The sequence below is a fragment of the Tasmannia lanceolata genome, unplaced genomic scaffold (genome assembly GCF_043159265.1).
Source record: "Tasmannia lanceolata isolate RefF3 unplaced genomic scaffold, GAP_Taslan_0.1 ptg000002l, whole genome shotgun sequence".
NCBI classification, from domain to species: Eukaryota; Viridiplantae; Streptophyta; class Magnoliopsida; order Canellales; family Winteraceae; genus Tasmannia; species Tasmannia lanceolata.
The window spans coordinates 46507598-46526545 of NW_027518679.1; the positions used below are offsets into that span (position 1 = coordinate 46507598).

The window sequence follows — 18948 nt, forward strand, 5'->3', positions numbered from 1 at the left end:
CAACAGATTGAAGCCAGTTGATATTCACAAAATTACAAAGCCTTTGTGGCAGAATCCTGATAAGGAAGCTTCATTGAAGAAATGACCTTGCACCACATATAGTTTCATCCTTGTCCTTCAATGCATTTTGCCATAACACCTCCATATGATGAAAGGATGTACAAACATGTACTCATCATCTCATCCTTCATATTTGATCCAACAGCGGAGGGAAAGCATTTCTGAACTCGTTGCGAACATTTAGAGGGGCCACAGCTGAGTTTCCACGCCCATGAAGAGTTAGCCCCCATTGGAAGCACCATGTTCTTGAAAGATCACACTCTCATCCCTACAAAATGCAGATGAAGGTGAAATGAGAAGCTTCCCATGTTAGAAAGCACTTTAGTATTATGAACAACAATCATCCACTCAGCTATCATTGGCTTGCACACGCCTCAACACCTGCAAAATAATACGAATTTCATGAACTCATATCAACAGAACCGGAAGATGAATGAGAATCCAGGAAAAATCTTCTCGTCAACAACCTGCAACTAGCTAATAAGAAGAGAGAAATCAAAGAAAACAGCTTCTACTAGAACTACCTAGATTTAAAAGTCTCCTTTTGAACAGCAAAGCCTGCAATCGATGCTAATCACACACCCACAACAACTAAATATACAATGTACTTAAGATGCAAATATATAACAAATTACAATTATAATTTTAAGATGAGTTGGTTATAAAGATAATGGACAAATAAAATAAATACCCATAATAATTTCATGGGTGCAGCTGCAAACACATAACAAACATTGCACTGCAGTTAATAATCACATTCACAATTCTATCAACAAAATTCAATTATCTAAAAGGTTAGAATCATATCTCAAAAGGGCCCAAGAATAAGACCCTTTCAAAATGATATAAGTCAGATAAGTGGGGTTAGAAATAACAAATCCAAGTCTCACAAAGGCGAGGATATCCCTGAGAAATCAATCCCACGAAAGATTCTTCTAAATTGGTGATTAGAACCTGTTGATGTCTCTAATTAATAGTCAAGTTACAAGAGCTACATTCATATATCAATAGTACTGAATATAAGTCTCAAAAAGGTTCCTACAACGTGGACCATATTTAGTTCCCTTTAAAGACTCCATACCAAGTTATCCCTTGTCCCCCGGACGAAAAAAAGTACAACAAAAAAGAAAAGGGAACTGATTATAACACTAACTCATATCCATGCCATCTCCAACTTGGCCGCAGATTGGAGCGACCGCAGAAAAAGACCTCTCAAAAGGAGAAGGATGGAGCTGAGCATCTCGTCTGCGCTTAAAAGCACAGGCATCAGGGCTCTCCCCTTCGAGCTTTCGCCGAATTCCTCTCACTGCTTGTTGTTCTACTGGGGTAAGAGGGAAAACCTGCCCACTAACTCTGCAAAGGGAGCTATGGTTATCATACAAAATTCTCTGGTTACAGTTTTTATCACAAATATGTGTGATTCCCGTTAGTTTGCAGCGATATAAGTTCGCGCACACGTGTTCATTTTGGCATCTCTTGTCACATTTGTGACTCGGAATTGGTCCTTCTCGGTTGAGAATAGTGGACAAAAAAATAACATTTGTTGGCTCGGCAGTCATAGGTTTTCCATATACCTCCATTGCTTGTATCTGTCAACAACTTTGACGTTTCTATCACGGTTAAGACACGAAGCCTCTGTTCTGCAGTCCAAAAAAAAGTAATAGGAGAAGTCAAATGAAGGCAAAAGATTTGTTTCAAGATAGAGGAATTTGTGTTTTACCACGAGCAAAAATATGCCTATTGAAAACCATCTACGCACCGAAGAATTTTCTGCTACACTTTGAATAACTCGATATTATCCATGTTGATACCACAGGAATCCATGAGTAACACATTGATAAAGTAATTCATCAAGGATTGAAAGTAAAAACAAAACCTAAGATCTGTTTCCTTATCACATTGAAATTAATGAATGACAACTATAACACAAACACAGGTAAATATAAAGAGTATCAGGCAAATACAAAGGAAACTCTGCAACAGGGCCACACCACATCGCCTTCATTGCAACCTTACTCAAGATAAAGACCCAGCAAAATAGATATATTTTTGCTATTTCAAAACCCCAATTTCCTACAAATCACAAAAATTTCTCAAGAGATCCCACTAATGAACAATGCCAACCAGCAACAATTAGAACATCTAAAGAAACTTCCTCAGTTGGCCTAAATTGCAAATTGCAAACAGTATAAAATATAAAAAGGTATTAATATATAAAGAGGAATGCTAAACTGAAGGACACCCTTGCAAAAACAAGCAGCAGTGGTACAGGGGCACACTGTTCGATCCACGTCGCCGGAGTGCAGTTACAATAGCACTGAAAATTATAATAAAAACACCTTGTGGCTGGTTTTTGGAAAGGGCACCCTTCAGTTTAGCATTCCTCATAAAATAGTAAACAAGAAAAATATCTGAAAAACTGCGCTTTTCAAAACCCGAACTGCAAAACAAGGCTGAGAAAGAAGCTAAAGACATCAAAACCCTAATAACTGCAAAATGAAGTGTGTGTGTGTGTGTGTGTGTGTGTGTGTGAGAGAGAGAGAGAGAGAGAGAGAGAGAGAGAGAGAGAGGGAGAGAGAGAGAGAGAGAGAGATCAAACCCTAACAGCTGGAAAGGAGACATAAATAGAACATGTCAAAATCCTAAAGACATCAAAATCCTGATAGCTGCAAAATCTAGAGAGAGAGAGAGAGAGAGAGAGAGAGAGAGAGATCTAACCATAATCAAATCCTAACAAGAAGAGAGAGATCTAACCATATCGAACCGTAACAACTGGAGAGAGAGAGATCTAAACATATCAAACCCTAACAACTGGAGAGAGAGAGAGAGAGAGAGAGAGAGAGAGAGAGAGAGAGAGAGAGAGGGAGAGAGCTAACATATGAAAATCCTAAAGAACAAGGGAGATGAATAATCAGAGAGAGAGAGAGCTAACATATGAAAATCCTAAAGAACAAGGGAGATGAGAGAGAGAGAGAGAGAGAGAGAGAGAGAGAGAGAGAGAGAGAGAGAGAGAGAGAGAGAGAGAGAGATCATGAAATCAGACAATAGCAGAACAATCTCTAAATATAGCTTAAGATGATAGAACGAACAAAACCAAAATCCCTACAAAGGAACAGGGTCCAATTATCAAACCCTAAAACTATCACATTTTCCCATCCAAGGACCACAAATCCATAAAATTATCCCATCAAAAATCAAATAAATCTCACACCTAGTTCAATAAACACAAACTCACACACATATTCATCACTCACACCAGAGTCCCAAACCCTAAAAAAAAAACCCCCTAAAATTCCTAACAAAATAATCAGAGAAGAGCAAAACAAAAAAGCAGAGAAATGAAACTTACATGCTTATACACCAGTCCGAATCCTGAAATCTGAAAAAAGCTAAGACAGAAAATATAGAAAAGGACAAAAAATCTTCACGCGAATCTCGCTCCCAGATCTCCTCCAACCTCTCGCCGCGTGCTTGTAAAAACGCATTTGAAGGCGAGGATGGAGAAGGGTATTTATAGACACGCGAAAAGACAGATGAAATGAAAGTGAAATTGCGGTGAAATGAGAGTGAAATTTCGCGTTTGCTTCTGATAGAACGAGTGTAACGGAGTAGCATTCGTATGACGTGGCGATATTAGATGCGATTTATCGGATTGAAACTTTCCGAGTGATAGCGATGAGACCGGTTTGGACAGTATTGGTGTACGTGGCCAATAAATGATTGGCACGTGTCGAGAGCAACGTATTTCTCGAGTTCATGTTTGAACTTGTCTTTACTCTTCTTACTTGGCTGAGGTGGGGCCCGCTTAGCTATCACGTGCTTTTTATGTCTTGCCGTCCAAAGATGTGGGCCACAAAATGAAGGGCCCACATTTTGGAAGACTAGTTTCAACGGTGGGACTAAAACTGAATGGTATAGATCATCCATTTATGTGGGCCCACTGTACTCTTGAGCTAAAAAAGATGATTGTTGCTAGTCAATTTTGCCGAAAGCCATTTCGCGGCTGGCTTTTGCATGTGGGAACATCCACATAAGTTGACTTTTTGGCACATTTTGTCTTATACATTATATTCATGCAAAGTAGCTTTACGTGAAATTGCCTAGCAAGTCCCCTGTTATATTGAAGAATGCTAAATTCACAGGTGCCCTTGCAAAATAAGGGGCAAAGGGCGCCCCCATTGGTCAATTAACATTAAAGAGGGCACCATAACTCTCTTTGATGGTTTTTGAACAATGGGGGCGCCCTTTGCCCCTTATTTTGCAAGGGCGCATGTGAATCTAGCATTCTTCAATAAAATACTAAATCCCCTCAAGGAGAAAGATAGGCCAAGATCTCTAACGTCGCGCTAGCTACTTTGCAAGAGTAAGATGATCCGCCTCTCCCATTCGTCGACGTGCCGACTTGATGATATCAAAACCAAGTGACCCTCCACACGGTCCATGATCTCGTCAATGAACCCTAATAATCTCCAGGGGTGGGGAGAGGGGAGATCGAGCATCCAACCACCTAACAATATTGAGGATACCACCTTTCACTGTGAGATTGTCCATTTCTCTTCTCGCCATCAATCTTATATCCTGAAGGGATTGCCCTTAGTTCTACCTTATTTGAATCCTCAACTCTAATTGGACCTGAGAAGGCCCACTTAATGGGGCCGTTTTCTTGTTGACCTAATGCCACTGTCCTTTGCACCATTGAGTTCGTATTGAGCTCATGGTCAGGCCTAAATATTGTGATATGATCCGATGTGGGTCTCTCTCCTCACACGACAAGGGATGGAGATTACAACGGTTGTGTCCGAGTTTCTGTAACCTGCTAAGGGATTGATTTGAAATTAGAAAGAGAAATATGTTTAAAACTGAGGGTATTGTTTTGTCAATTCTCGAGCAGCAGCGGTCTTTTAAGGTATAAAACCAAACTGTAGGTAGTCTTTTGATAATTCCGAAAGCCCTTTTTAAAAGGGAAAGTAATATACTTGTCCCTTTTATTCCCCGGGCCATCCCCCTCTAGTGTATTTATGATTCCTCTTTTTACACTACAAGGGGGTGCCCTGACGAACAAAAGGGGTCGAATATAATCATTGCCTTTTAAAAATCCTAAACCTACCGACTGCATTCAAATCTCTTTGAAACAGATCAGCTCAAGTATAAAGAAAGCTCTGGTATTTTCTTTTTCTACCCTTCGATTTTTTTTATATCTCCATACTATAGAATTTTACAACTTACTATAGAATTTTACAACTTCGAGGAGTTTGTAGGGTTTTGCAATTGTTTCTGCTTTTTTTTTTTTGCTTTCTAATCAAGTCATGAATCTTTTCTTTTCCTTTTTCTTAATGCTTTCTTGCTTCAATTCTGTCAAGCATGAATTGCTACAAAATAATCTTTAGTTGCTTCTTGTTTGTTAAGAGTTTTCTCTCATATTCAGTGTGGGTTGTGGATTTTTTTAAGATGCACACCATCTGTTTGATGGATTTCCTCAAAGAAATTTTTGGTTCGTCTTTGATGACAAAAAGCCTGAAAATTTATCAGTGATAAATTCTCGATCAAAATACTTGAATGCAATAGTATAAAGGAAATGGGAAATGTAATATTAATTGACAATCAATGAATTTGTGCTGTTCTTAGTCTGGCAATATCAGAGATCTCCAGCAATGAAATCAAGCAGAAATCACAATTGATTGGAAAAATAAATATAGATAAGCAATGTTCAGGTCTTCCTCTTTTGTAGGACCCCGGTTAAGCGAATCTGTGGGGTACAGATGGGGCTGAGGTGAGTCTTTGAGATCCTATGAGGTTGCTGCTGTAGTGGTTTTTTTTTTAATGGTAACATTTAAGTGGTGCCCAGTTGCTGCTCTAGTGTTAAAATCAGGAGGAAAAAATTTCTTTGAAAAATCACTAGGAAAAAACATCAGAGGAAGATAAGATTCAAAGATTTTGGTGTTTCTAGCTGATTTAGGGGAAAGGGCATAGTTGTAGGTATGTGGTCTTTTATGGGTGTTTTAGAATGTTTTTCTAAAAGACAAGGAATTAGAAAGAAGTTTTTACAGTCCTGCACTGCTTAAGTATGAGTTTTACTTCCTTGTTAATTGCCATGAATACCATGATTAGTTATGCGTTTAGAACTTAAAGTGCAATTGGAGAAAATCATGCATGTTACATATGCCAAGTACTGCACATAATGCATGGGTTCCCACACCTTCTATTTCCATGAAATTTACACACAAAAAGCTAAGGTCTCTTAATAAATTCAGCATTCTTTGCAGATTTTCCCTTTGGGGGGGAAATTAACTCCGTCAAATGTGAATATCTTTAGACTCATATCAGCATTGCAGAGTTTTTAAACATCTGATAGGAATTATACTTGGTTCTCCTTAATCATTTTTTACTCCTTCATTTCGAGGAAAAAGTGATGAAATTGTTGTGTTTAACATCGGCATATGGAGTCATATGGTACATTCCAAGCCTATCTGACACCCACCGACATATCGTGTCAGTGTTGGGGACTCATTTGGTGGAGTTGGGCTTGAGCCTATATCTCAGTTGGAAGGTGCGTTTAATCACACCCATGCAATTATGGATTCAGTCCAACCTAACCTAATGGGTAGTAGAAAGAAAATTGTGGTGGAGATTGATACATAGTTAAAGTCGATCAGTAAAGCACCTTGGTTGATTAAAGCATAATTGTGCCTCTTTATGGCATCCAAGTACAATGTTTGTCTTCATAAACCTCTTTGCACTAGTGTTCTTAATTTATGTTTGCTACTTTTATTTAAGGTTTTCTCGGAAATGATCCCTGGAGGAAATCTTTCATTTGTTATATTACTTCTATAGATGGTACACAATTTAATTGCTAAATGGCTTTCGTATTCTGATTGGATTTATTCTAACCTGTGAACTCTATGTGAACTAGAGGAGAATGGTGGGGTTTAAAAATAGGTACATGGTAATGGAGGTTTTTCTGGATGCCAACAGAGAACTCGGCAGGGATGATCCCATTATTATTAGCCAATTCAATTTGTCTAAAGCAATCAAGGACAGTATTCTAATTAACTTCGGGGAGTGTGGTCTAGCTTCATCGCTTGGATCATTCCAAGGTATTGTGGCATTGCAAACTTGCCATTATTTCTAGTTTTAGAAGATCAATACTAGATGTGTTTTTCTTCCATATAAATTCCTGTCTATTTCCAGATGGGATGACAAGCAATTTGTAATTTTTTAGCAATCTGAAACTTGATTCATGTGCAGTTAAGTACGTGAATCCCATAACAAAGCTTTGCGTCATCAGAGCCTCACGCGAGGATTACCAAAAAGTATGGTCTGCAATCACCATGGTCAGGAGTATTGGACATTGTCCAGTAGTATTCAATTTATTGGACCTGAGTGGTGAGTCATCTACTTTGAACTTCTAAACATAACCGCAGTACCCTTTCATTTAAATATTGGACCTGAGTGGTGAGTCATCTACTTTGAACTTCTAAACATAACCGCAGTACCCTTTCATTTAAATATTGGACCTGAGTGGTGAGTCATCTACTTTGAACGTCTAAACATAACCGCAGTACCCTTTCATTTAAAAATTCACCAGTTTACTGAGAATTTAGACCGGATATGTGCCTAAGCATCTGACAAAGTGGCCATACTTCTAATTAACCCAACACCATCTCTTTCTTTATGAGAGGATCTGCCAAATAGGGCGCTTTGAATTTTATTAATAAAATATATATATATATGTTGGTTCATGGGAGTATTATGGCTGCATTTAATTATTTTTTAAGCTAGTATAGAGTTTCCCATTACTGTTTTTTTCTGAATTTTGGAGTTGACACTGATGTGTTACTCCCTTGATCTTTTAAAATTACTTAAATCTATTGTTCAATTTAGTAGCAAGTCGGCAATCTTTGACCTACTCTAAAACATGAACAGAATCTTATTGTGTTATGTAATGGAACTTTTCGTTTTAAATAAGCTTCACTAGACAATCATGTCTAATTGCGTTAATTGTTACTGAAGTCGGGCATATGCCAAATTGCCAATGTGAAAGTACTTTCTCATAATAATGATGTCAAATTCAATTACCTTGCATCTTTCATCATTGCCACTGAGACCAAATTTATCTTTTTTGGGTATGCTTTTGGAGCACCGAAAGAAGCTTGTGTTGATTTGTTTATTTTTGTCAGGAAGCATCAAAGCCTGTAAAAATGCCGCCTTGAAGTGCGATGAAGCAAAGTTTGAACAGTACAAACTCATGGTGGGAGATCGTCTTACACCGGATACTACTCAGCATGTGCAGAATTGTTTTGAGAAAATTAAAATTCTGGAGCATTGAAACCAAGGTTCAAAGATACAACAATTTGCATTCCTTATAATGGATGAGCAATTTGAGAAAGCAGGGAAGCCAAAGCGAAGCGGAACTACTTGTTCCATGTGATCCCTCTGCTCTACCTTCTTTTAAGCCATGTTAATTTGTTCCAAAAAAAAAATCATCCTTTGCTAGACAATTTATAGATTCTGATTCCTTTCTAGTTGAATTTTTTGTTGGGCAATCCAATCTAGTGATTCACATGCATTCTTCCTTCTACATATTTGGATGAAACCATGTTTGAATGTATGTTTCATCTGGTGTCTGAGAAAGTTTCATGTATATTATTGTGGCCCTCATCAAATTCGTTTTGTTTGTATTTTGAAGCCTTAGGAGACCTATTTACAAAACCCATTTTGTGCTCCCTACCCATTTCAAACTGATCATTGGCCGCACCAATATTAGGCCCAATCTTAGTACTATCAGTAGCTTCAAAAGAATATAATGAGTGATTCAAGTGGAGGATAATTCGAATGCCTACTACTGGCCTTAGATATGCCTATAGGGGGGCCACTTCTTTTATTTATAGCAAGGGTAACCTTTAAGAAGCTGACTCACCCTAATCTTAGGACCTGACTCACCCTCTGTGTACGAACCTTGCGGAGGAACTCTTAGGTTTTCTGGGCATTCGATTCTCACCGATAGTCTTGATTGCACAAACCATGTCCTTGCGTTTGTCATTGGATCCGTGGGTGACCACAAGCCTAGCCAAATGCCATTGAGAACACCTTGAGGATGATCCTAATTGATCCATCGAACTTTTTTTTTAAGGCTACACCAAGTAAAAAGCTAAATCATTAATTTTTTTTAGCCTTTATCTTCCACATGGAATGTTTGTGACAATGGACCGATAAGATGTTCTACAAGATCAAAGTCTTGATTCCACATACATCTCGTGCCAACCATATAAATTAATGAGCCCAATTGTTTTCATACTTTTATAACACCAAATCATAAATCATACCCGCGAAACCATGTGAAAGAAGGAAAGATTCCAACATTTTATAGCTTAAAACCTTTTCCTCACAATGCTTAATGCTAAGAGTATGCAATAAGTGGCAGTCTAGATCAACCAGAGGTTGGACTAACAATAAGAGCTCACCATTATGACACAACAGACCCAAGCCTTTCAAGAGCATTCCTTTTCCATTGTGCCTTTCCTAAGTTGGTGAAAAGCTTCAATAAATGTGGGGCGAAATCACTATTAGAGCTTAATTCCTGTTCTTAATGGTTAGGTGAAAAGCGTGCAAAAGACGATCCATGGAAAGCACCAGGCCTTCCATTAGGGGTGTCAGTGGATCCGCTTTGGATCGAATCGACGTATGTCTTGGTCACGATCCATTCAGATCTTTTATCGATCCGATCCGATCCTTTTCGGAGTGTTTTTCGGATCTTAGTTTTTGAATCTAGGTCATGATCCATTTTGAATTAGACTGTCCAAGTGTCCTAGGTCTTACTTATGTTGTACACTAAGGCTTAGAGTCAGGTAAGAGGGAAAAACTATAGAAATAGTAGTTATCAGAACAAAAACGAAAAGCAATAAAATGAAATGTTGTTTGAGGAATTCTAAACTGAAGGGCGTCCTTGCAAAAACCAGCCACAACCCACTGGATCCACATCACCAAAGTGTATTTATAAAAATGAATATTAAAGGCACGTTGATGACAAGGATCTAATGGGGGTAACCCTTGCTCCTGATTTTTGCAAGGGCACCCTTTAGTTTAGCATTCCTCGTAGTGTTTTTAAACCTCATAAAAATACTCTTCATAAATAGATATATGAATGGATTATACCGCGCAGCCCAACAAAAACAGCACGGCCCACGTTATTTGGGTGATCCAAACCATTTATTTGTCGGGCCATGATGTAGATAGGGTGTGCCCAGAAAATCTTATCCCTAGGATGATGCTAACCCTTTGATCTGTAGAGGTTTCGATTCTATGCCGTCCATTTTAAATCTCCACAAATCGGAGGATCGGATCATCCTATGGAGAAAATTTTCTGGGCACATCCTATCTGCGTCATGGCCCAAGAAATAAACGGTTTGGATCACCCAGATAATGTGGGCCTCACTATTTTTTCTTTGTGCATGTACAACAGTCCACTTAGTGCATTAGCATCCTCAATTTGGATCTAGGACTATCCATGGGTTTTTGTGGGTACTTCTGGGTCACAATCCAAAATGATTTCGGACTTTAGGATATTCATACAAGACATGGTCAGATCCTATGCCCAAATCCCACCTCTAGCATTCGGATTTTTTGGACCTATCGAATTGGACCCCCACAAGTCATAAGCATCATTAATGGGACGGCCAAAACTACACCGAAGATCTCATTAAAATCTCAAAAACAATTGGAAACGACCCTTCTCCAAGTTAATTACATAAATGGCTCTCTCACCACACAACTTCAAAATCTTCTTCCTCCTCTCTTATTCAATTCTCTATTGTTCATTGTTTCTTCAAACATCATGAAGAAAGTAGAACTCGATTATGTTTTGGTTCCTTTAGGACTTGGTCTAATGGCAGCATACCATGTGTGGCTCTTCTATCGCATCCTAAAGCACCCAATAAAGACTGTGATAGGCATCAATGCTATCAATAGAGGGATTTGGGTTCAATCCATGATGGAGGTAAGCAACAACATTTGCATCCTTAATCTCCATCATACATTGCAAAAACTTATTTTATAAGTTTTCTTGTCTCAAGAACAGAAAAATAAAGAAAATGTTTTGGAAAAAAATAAAACTAAACCATTAGATCAAAACTGATTTCTAGCTTAGATTCATCACAACAAACAAAGTTTGAGATTACTACCCATCAGAAAAAAAAAGAAGTTTGAGATTACTAAGAGCCCAGAATTTTCACACATTCTTTTATCAGATTTTCTTTTGAGCGATATTGTTATGAGCTCAAAGCGGTTCGTAATGTGATTGATCTTTTGAGAAATTAGATTGCGTGTGGCCTTACAAACCCTTATTTCTCAAAAATGTATGTACAGTGCTAAATGCACCATAGGATGATCCAAACCGTCTATTTGATAGGCCAGTGTCAATAGGTTGTGCCCCCAAAATCAGTTCATTGGATGATCCTAGCCCTCCGATCTATAGAGGGGGTCCCTCTATAGATCAGATTGGTACGGGACCATTTGAAAACTACGGGTTTGTACGGCCACACCCGTCTCTCGACCAACTAGAGAAAAACTCCACAAACTACAAATATCTAAACTAATTTTAGCACCATTCTCTTTTACAAATATCTACACTAATTTATTGAGAAATTATGTGATGCCGGACCATCAAAATAAAGGGCGGAGAGAGACAAACCCTCTCTCCCTTGATTTTTAATCCAAGGGAAAGCACTGTTTTTTTACTTTTCCTTGGTTCAAAAACCAAGGTAGCAGGTTTTGTCTCCTTCTGCCCTTTACATTTTGACGGTCGGGCATCATATAAAAACTCCTAATTTATTAATTCCACCCTAAGTGGGGCCCATCTAGGGACATACTCAGAGAAAGGATTTCTAATTTCCAAAAGGTGGGTTTTAATTGCAGGACAGTGGTAAGAATGGCATTTTGGCGGTACAAACTCTGAGAAACAACATAATGGCATCAACCCTAGTGGCATCTACGGCGATCATGTTAAGTTCCCTGGTTGCCGCACTAATGACGAACGGTAGCGATTGGCGAGGGCAAGGATTTGTGTTGGGGGACACGAGCGAGCTAGGGTTTTCCATTAAGTACTTCTTCATCTTAATCTGCTTCTTGATGGCCTTCCTAATGAACGTGCAGTCGATTCGGTATTGTTAAACAACCAATTACTCCAAAAGCTTAAGTTGTTAGAGTTGTGTTATTTACGACACGTTTGCTACCATGATTTTTTGTTCAATGATAAACTTGTTTCTCCAAATGGTGAGATTTTACCTCAAAATCGGGCCAGGTTTGGGTTGAGTCCTACTCATTTTTTTAGCAAAAGCTCAACCTGACCTGACCCAAAGTTGCACCCCTATGAGAGAGGGAGAGGGTAGGTGAAGTGTCTAAAAGTCAGGAAATAAAAATCAAGAAACTAGTTTCTTCAATTGGTGAGAAGTGGCTCAAAATCAAGAAACAAAAAACTCTACTCAAAATAAGATCTACTTTTTCCTGATTTTCAGGCACTTCTCACCCTCATCTCACTCGTGCCCTCTCAAATCTCTCTCCTCACACTCGTCCTACCTCTCTCTCACCACTTGAAAGACACTAACAACATTCCTTAATCATTTAGTTTATACCTCAACACTCCCCTTCACGTGTGGCCCCTCTTTTTTGGATTGGCCATACTCGTGGACCCCTCTTTTGAGTTGGAAGTACATGTGAATTTTTAATATCAATGAGTTGTTTCACATGTTATCAATGATAACATGTGAAACAACTAATTACTCCGAAAGCTTAAGCTATCAAAGTTGGTGTTATTTAATCATTTAATTTGTACTTAACAGGTATTACAACCATGCAAGCATTCTGATCAACGTGCCACTGAAGAAGAAACCACCATATCTCACAGCAGATTATGTGGGGAGGGCTGTTAATAGAGGGAGCTATTTCTGGTCGCTTGGTTTACGCGCCTTTTACTTTTCTTTCCCACTGTTTTTGTGGATCTTTGGGCCTATTCCAATGTTCTTTTGTTGATTTGTTTTAGTTTTTCTGCTATATTTTCTAGATTCCTCTTTTGAGTGGAGGGTGAGGGAAGATGAAGACGAAGGAGAGGGATTGTAGAGGAGGATTTTGGTGAGTGGCTTCAGTTCAATCCAAGTTGAATTGAGGTCTATGAATTCTATAGCACAAGTTGAATTGAGGGTGTTTGTGGCTGTCTAGTCTACTAAACTGTTGTGGTATTTTTAATTTTGTTTTCTATTGTTTGGGGCATCGTTACCAAGTAAAAGGATATTATATGATTTGATTTTGTAATTGTATGTGTTCGGCAATAAGGCTCCATTTCTTTCAATATAATTTGTGTGTGAAACAAATTTCTTTGCCCATTTTACATCGTTTGGCAACCATGAATTTTTTTTTTCATGATAAATTTAGTTTCTCAAGTCGTAGGGCAGGCAGGAAAAGGAGAGATTTGAGAGGGTAGGAATGAGTAGAGAGTGAGAAGAAAAAATCAATCAAATTTTGAGTGGAGATTTTTGTTTCCTTTGTTTTCATGCTTTTCTCACTACCACTTAAACCAAATTTATCATGGAAAAAAAATTCATGGTTGCCAAACATGGCCTTAAGCTCCCTTTCTTTTGACATGAATAGGTGTAAAACAATTCACTACTTTAAATTGAGTTTTTTTTTTCCCTGTTTTTAAAGGGCTTTTAATGCTCCCCTCACTCCCACCCTCTCTGCCCGTATCTCACAACTTGCCCCACTAATATTCCATGTAACATTTTTTCATGGTTGCCAAACATGCCCTAGAATACAAGAAGCCACTATCAGTCAAAGGTGACTTAATTTTTGTATCCCACAAAGACTTGGTGTAGATCATGAGGTAACCTCCATCCATCTTAGGCCATCACAAATGGACTCTCATGTGTAAAAGGACTACAAAAATCAAGAGTATAGCATTTCTGGAAAGAACCCTAATGAGAATTGATGGATCAAGGAGACATAAATGCCCTATGATGAAACTGACCAATAAGAGCGCCCTTGAATCTGGTTTTTGCAAGGGTGCCCTTCATTCTATCATTCCTCTTATTAAGGAGCATAACAACACTCTTTTTTTTAGCATATTCCTTTAAATAAAAGAAAAACTGCACATTTCCAGGATACATTTTGCTCTACCAAAAAATAGTAGTATGCTATCATAATTGTGAAAAGTTTAGAAGCATTACAGAGACATTCTTAGTATTAGAGTGATGCCTGCTTATGTCTCAAAGGTGTTTGGAAATGGAAAATGCAGAAATTTCCATGGTCTTGCCAAATATACACAGAAGGATGTTCTGACTACTCAGAATGATGCATGCTTGTCTCAAAAGGAGTTTGAAAATTGAAAATTCAGAAATTTCCATGGTCTTATATGTACAGAAAGATACTCTGAACTTGCACAGAATGCAGTATCTTTTGGCATTTGTTGTAAGAATTTTAAAATTAGTTAAGTCATCATAGCTACATCACTACATGATCTACAAATCTTCTAAATGTACTGTACAGGACTCTGTCTTCATTTTCCAATGTCACCATTGATTAACTTCTAAGTTCTATGTTTGAAGAGAAGGATGATAGAATGTGAAAAGGAGAATGCCCTTGCCACCATTGAGGTCCTTCCAGCATTCTTCCAGGTGCTGAGGGGCCCCCACCATTTCAAAAATTGCAGGATGTCTACCCGACATACCCATTTATGTCTATTTGTAGCTTCAGAAATTTCTCTCATGAGTGACACAAGGTTGGCAATGCCTTTCCCTCAGCACATGGTGAATCCAACTATCCCATACCGAGTTGAACAATGTGATATGTATACTTGTAGCTTCGGAAAATCTGTCATGAGTGACACAAAGGCGGCTTTTCAGCGAACAATATTACCAATTAGGAATCACCAAATAACATGTATGGTTAACCCTTTTTGGAAATTTCTATCACAATATATCATATCAAATAGTTAGCAATTCGGGCAGTTTGCTAATAAATATTCTTTTGCTTTTTTTTTTTGAATGGTGTTGCAATTTTATTTATTTTATGTGCCAATAAATATTCTTTTGCTGTGATGCACATACCTATTGAGCAGCTCCAATGTCGCTTAATTTTAACCTCAACTGCATGTTACCAGCTTGAACAATAATTTCTCCTTTAGATGCCTCCACTTTTAAGACCATCACCTTCTTACGAAGGGCAGAAACATACACCATGTTGCCAACCTCTGGAATTTTAATCGGCTTCTCTGAGAAGTAATAAAATGAGAGAAATAGCAAGTGAGAATTCCATAGGTTTGCCATGGGATAACAGATGCATTGTCATTTGTCTAGCAAATACAGACTGATAATTTTGCACTTTAATTAAACTGATGAAAACTGCTAAATAATTTTCTACTGTGAGAAAACCCATCCACGAACATACCTGATAGTGATTGCTTGAAGTATGGGTTTCCATCATTATCTGCTACCTTATTTTGGTAAGGTTGAGTTCCAGATGCACGAATCTGCTTCTCTGCAAAGTAATTAAAGTGCGAGAAATGGTCATTGTAAGAATTCCCTAGGGACTTTACAAGACATCCCAGATGCATTACCAATTGTCTACAAAATGCAAAGTGAAAAACTTTTGGACCTAGTTTAAGTTATCTGAAAAATATGTTTAAATAACTTTGTTGTGGCTGGACATGAGTGAAGATCCACTCAGCTTTTTCTTAAAGATCGATACCTGATGCTGATTGATGAAGATATCCAACAGAGAACCCACCATTATCTTCTGTCTTCTTTTGGGAAATTTGACTTTCAGATGCACGAAACTGTCGCAATTTGTTATGAAGAATGGAACGTGACATTGCCGCGGTCTCAGAAATTTCTCGGACCTTTTTGTATCTCTGAATAGCAATGTGTTCTGCTATTTTCTGCTTAGCCACCAATAGTTTTTCATGAAGCTCTCTTGAGGACCTAGGATCACACAAACAGGTATTCAGGAAGCGCACGTGTGAATTTACTAATTAAAATCCACTATTTTTAAATAATAAAAAATAGAAGTGCTCTAAAAGAAGTGAACCAATATCTCGTTTACAGGTTAAGAAATGGCCAGCTGGGGTAATGAAAAGTGGATAAAGACAGAACAGTTCAGAGCCTTGAGCCCTGTGAGCTATGTAGTGTTTCTTGATAACCCTAATAATTTCTCTCTATAAGTTCCTTAAGATTCAATTATGTAAGGCCTTATGAGTTGACCCATTGTGAGGGGCGGGGAAGAATGGAACTGTGGTCAATAGAGCAGATTGTGCATATGGATCAACACTACATGAGAAACATGTAAAATACTAATATACTAAAATATTATTGAAGTGGAAAAACGATTACTTAGGACCCTGAACCAGTTTTGGTTTTTCATGCAAAATAAAGAATGATTTACTTTGAGTACTTTCGGTAGAAATGATTAGGAAATCTGTTTTGATTCATTTGATGGGATCAATGATTTCTAAATCACTGTTTGCATGCACAGATACGCAAGTGTCTGACAATGTGGTACTAAATGGATTTTTTTGTGCTACTAATATTTCTGCTGATATGATGTGTTTATAACGTAACTAGGAGTAATTTAGTGAGTTATTTCATTTTCTAAATATATATAAGCCAAGGAGTTCTCTGGAAGAACACAAATCTCATCATGTCCAATTCATCTTTATACCTTCTGTCTGAAGTTGCTACAGTTCAAAAATCCAATTCATGCCATCACTATTCATCTTTATTCCAGAATTTCAACCTCTGGTTGTTTTTCATGCATAAATTTGTACTGGTGTGTCGCAGTTTCAAGTAGTATTTTGGCTATTGATTTTAGATTTTTTTCCACGAAGAATTTTGGTAGATTTTGGTTTTGGGAGAAACAAATTTTGTATTAACAATTTGCTTTCAATTTCAGGAAACATTTTGAAGCATTCGTGAAATGGTAGTGCGACATTGGTGAAATGCAAGTGCAGTGTCCATGAAAAGCTTGTGAAATATTTTGAAACTTTCCAGTGCCTGGTGTCTATGCAGGCTTCAAATGTGTTTACATTTGTCAGCATAAACAGCTTGAAATATCTTCATCTTAACATTGCTTGATAAAACCAGATCCAACTTAACATGCCCTTACAAAAAGCAAACCATTATGAGAAATATTAACAACTAAACACCCACTTATGTCAGTGATGCCTGCACAAATAAGGTGATAAGGTGGAGCTTCCCATGTTGTCCACCATTCATAGCAAATATTATCTAACTGTACTTCTGAATCCTGATGATAGGTAGGAGTGTTAATTCAATCATAAGATGCTTACATCAGATAATTTTTGGCTTCATGAACACGTTGCTCAAAGTCTTGCTTGAATTTTTCCATATCAATTATCACCTGCATTGAGTCATAAGATAAATTATGCATACAATGTATACAAAAGATGCATTGCATACAATTAAGTGAACAATTTATCCATGCATTCTTACAAACGTGGATGGTAATTAGTTGTGAAACTGGTCCAAAATCCATTCCTTCATCAAGTTAGTATGACTAGCCAGTGTTTAAAAATGCAGATGCAGGTCAAAATGCGCCCAAGAAAAATCCTTGTCGACTCGGCGATGACGCCCAGGAACACGGATGACACATTTGAGTACTTGGTTGACGTAGAGAACCAAAGAAGTTTGGTAGGACAAAATGCGGTGGCTAAATGCGGAATGCAGCAAAGGCAAAAGGGAGTCGACTCAAGGAAGTCCATGATGACATGGGGAAGTTTTAAAACTATGTGACTAACAAGTCTTCATTGTCGATTAGATATGAGTTAACCCTATAGCATTCGCCTTAGTAAATATAGGAAATCCATCAATAAGAGAGGACAAACTAGGTGGTTGCTCTAAATCAATAAAGTTACCTTTTTTTTCAAAAAGAAAAAGGTACAAGTTATGGGAGCATACTTTTTCACCCGATAACCCCTGACATGCAGGGGTCGTCCCAACTTTGGCACCAACCAATGGGCAAGGATAATTATTTGCTACTGTGTGATTACTCATAACGTTCCTTATTACTAGAAAGCATGGATTGGAGTGTAACCATGGAAATGGTTTTTTGGGAGATCTAGTTTCACATACCCTTCCATTTCTATGATTTTTTTTTAAAATTTTTGCATTTGCAAAGAAACAATTAACTTCAATTCTGGTGCATATAACCCCAATAATTTCAAACCACATGCATTAATTTTCTAGAGAAGTGGAATGCAATTCTGGTGCATGCAGTTTTCCCATCATAACAGCTTTCACAAGCCATCTCAATATTTCAAATTTGATGAGTAGAATGAACCCAAAGCATCAAATCACATTGAAAAAAGATACCAGGGAAAAAGGAATAAAATGTGTTACTGAATAATAATCCCCAGAAGTGGGTAAGTAATCTTTTACAAATAAGAGCATCCAAAAAGAGGGTATAATTATTTACGAGAAAATGCGATCATGAAAAGCATGCATATGCATGGGAGCTAATGAATTTTACCCCATTAAGCTCTGCACTGGTGGTTCCATGTAGTTCGCGTGCACTGTCTATTACGATGCTAGGCAATCCTAATCTTTCAGCAATATTGATGGCATTTGAACGACCTGCAATATGGATGTTTCATCACACCACTGACATAAACAATAACAACATAATGAACATATTATAAAACAACGAGTAGTAACTAAGGGAATATGGTTTGGGACACAGTGGGAATAACTAGCAACTCAGCATGATGTAAGCAAAAAAGGAGTTACATCTACCTACTACGCCTCCAAAAAAGTGTTTTACACATCAATCTCAATGTGCAGAAGGCCACATGACATAAATCACAATGTCAAGTGTAGACACCCAATTTTG

At 37.9% G+C, this 18948-nt stretch overlaps 4 protein-coding genes across 6 annotated transcripts in view; 2 read left to right on the forward strand and 2 right to left on the reverse strand.

Moving 5' to 3' along the window:
• Positions 1 to 965: 965 nt before the first annotated feature.
• On the reverse strand, positions 966 to 3565 carry LOC143875814 (uncharacterized). Its single transcript, XM_077377412.1, has 2 exons — positions 3410 to 3565; positions 966 to 1700 (listed from the first exon to the last, which is right to left on the reverse strand). The coding sequence occupies exon 2, from the start codon at positions 1638 to 1640 to the stop codon at positions 1209 to 1211; it is 432 nt and encodes a 143-aa protein (XP_077233527.1). The 5' UTR covers positions 1641 to 1700; positions 3410 to 3565; the 3' UTR covers positions 966 to 1208.
• Positions 3566 to 5067: 1502 nt separating this feature from the next.
• On the forward strand, positions 5068 to 8638 carry EMB1687 (ribonuclease P family protein / Rpp14 family protein). Its single transcript, XM_077389792.1, has 4 exons — positions 5068 to 5222; positions 6973 to 7154; positions 7306 to 7443; positions 8238 to 8638. The coding sequence occupies exons 2-4, from the start codon at positions 6977 to 6979 to the stop codon at positions 8384 to 8386; spliced, it is 465 nt and encodes a 154-aa protein (XP_077245907.1). The 5' UTR covers positions 5068 to 5222; positions 6973 to 6976; the 3' UTR covers positions 8387 to 8638.
• A 2170-nt stretch (positions 8639 to 10808) lies between these two features.
• On the forward strand, positions 10809 to 13415 carry LOC143885578 (uncharacterized). 2 transcript variants are annotated; one of them, XM_077389794.1, is made up of 4 exons: positions 10809 to 11053; positions 11971 to 12215; positions 12894 to 13217; positions 13251 to 13415. In XM_077389794.1, exons 1-3 carry the CDS (start codon positions 10892 to 10894, stop codon positions 13081 to 13083), a joined length of 597 nt encoding a protein of 198 aa, XP_077245909.1. In that variant the 5' UTR covers positions 10809 to 10891; the 3' UTR covers positions 13084 to 13217; positions 13251 to 13415. The 2 variants fall into 2 exon arrangements, with proteins under 2 accessions (XP_077245909.1, XP_077245912.1); XM_077389797.1 differs by having other exon boundaries at positions 12894 to 13001; positions 13115 to 13415.
• Positions 13416 to 14400: 985 nt separating this feature from the next.
• Positions 14401 to 18948, reverse strand: part of LOC143875823 (DNA mismatch repair protein MutS, type 2) — a 30038-nt gene continuing 25490 nt past the window's right edge. For both annotated transcript variants that reach the window (XM_077377423.1, XM_077377418.1), the window contains 6 exons: positions 18589 to 18692; positions 17390 to 17460; positions 15793 to 16025; positions 15493 to 15582; positions 15153 to 15316; positions 14401 to 14916 (listed from right to left, as the gene is read on the reverse strand). In XM_077377423.1, coding sequence (XP_077233538.1) covers positions 15153 to 15316; positions 15493 to 15582; positions 15793 to 16025; positions 17390 to 17460; positions 18589 to 18692 — 662 coding nt within the window. In that variant the 3' untranslated portion in view covers positions 14401 to 14916. The remainder of the gene's footprint in view (positions 14917 to 15152; positions 15317 to 15492; positions 15583 to 15792; positions 16026 to 17389; positions 17461 to 18588; positions 18693 to 18948) is intronic.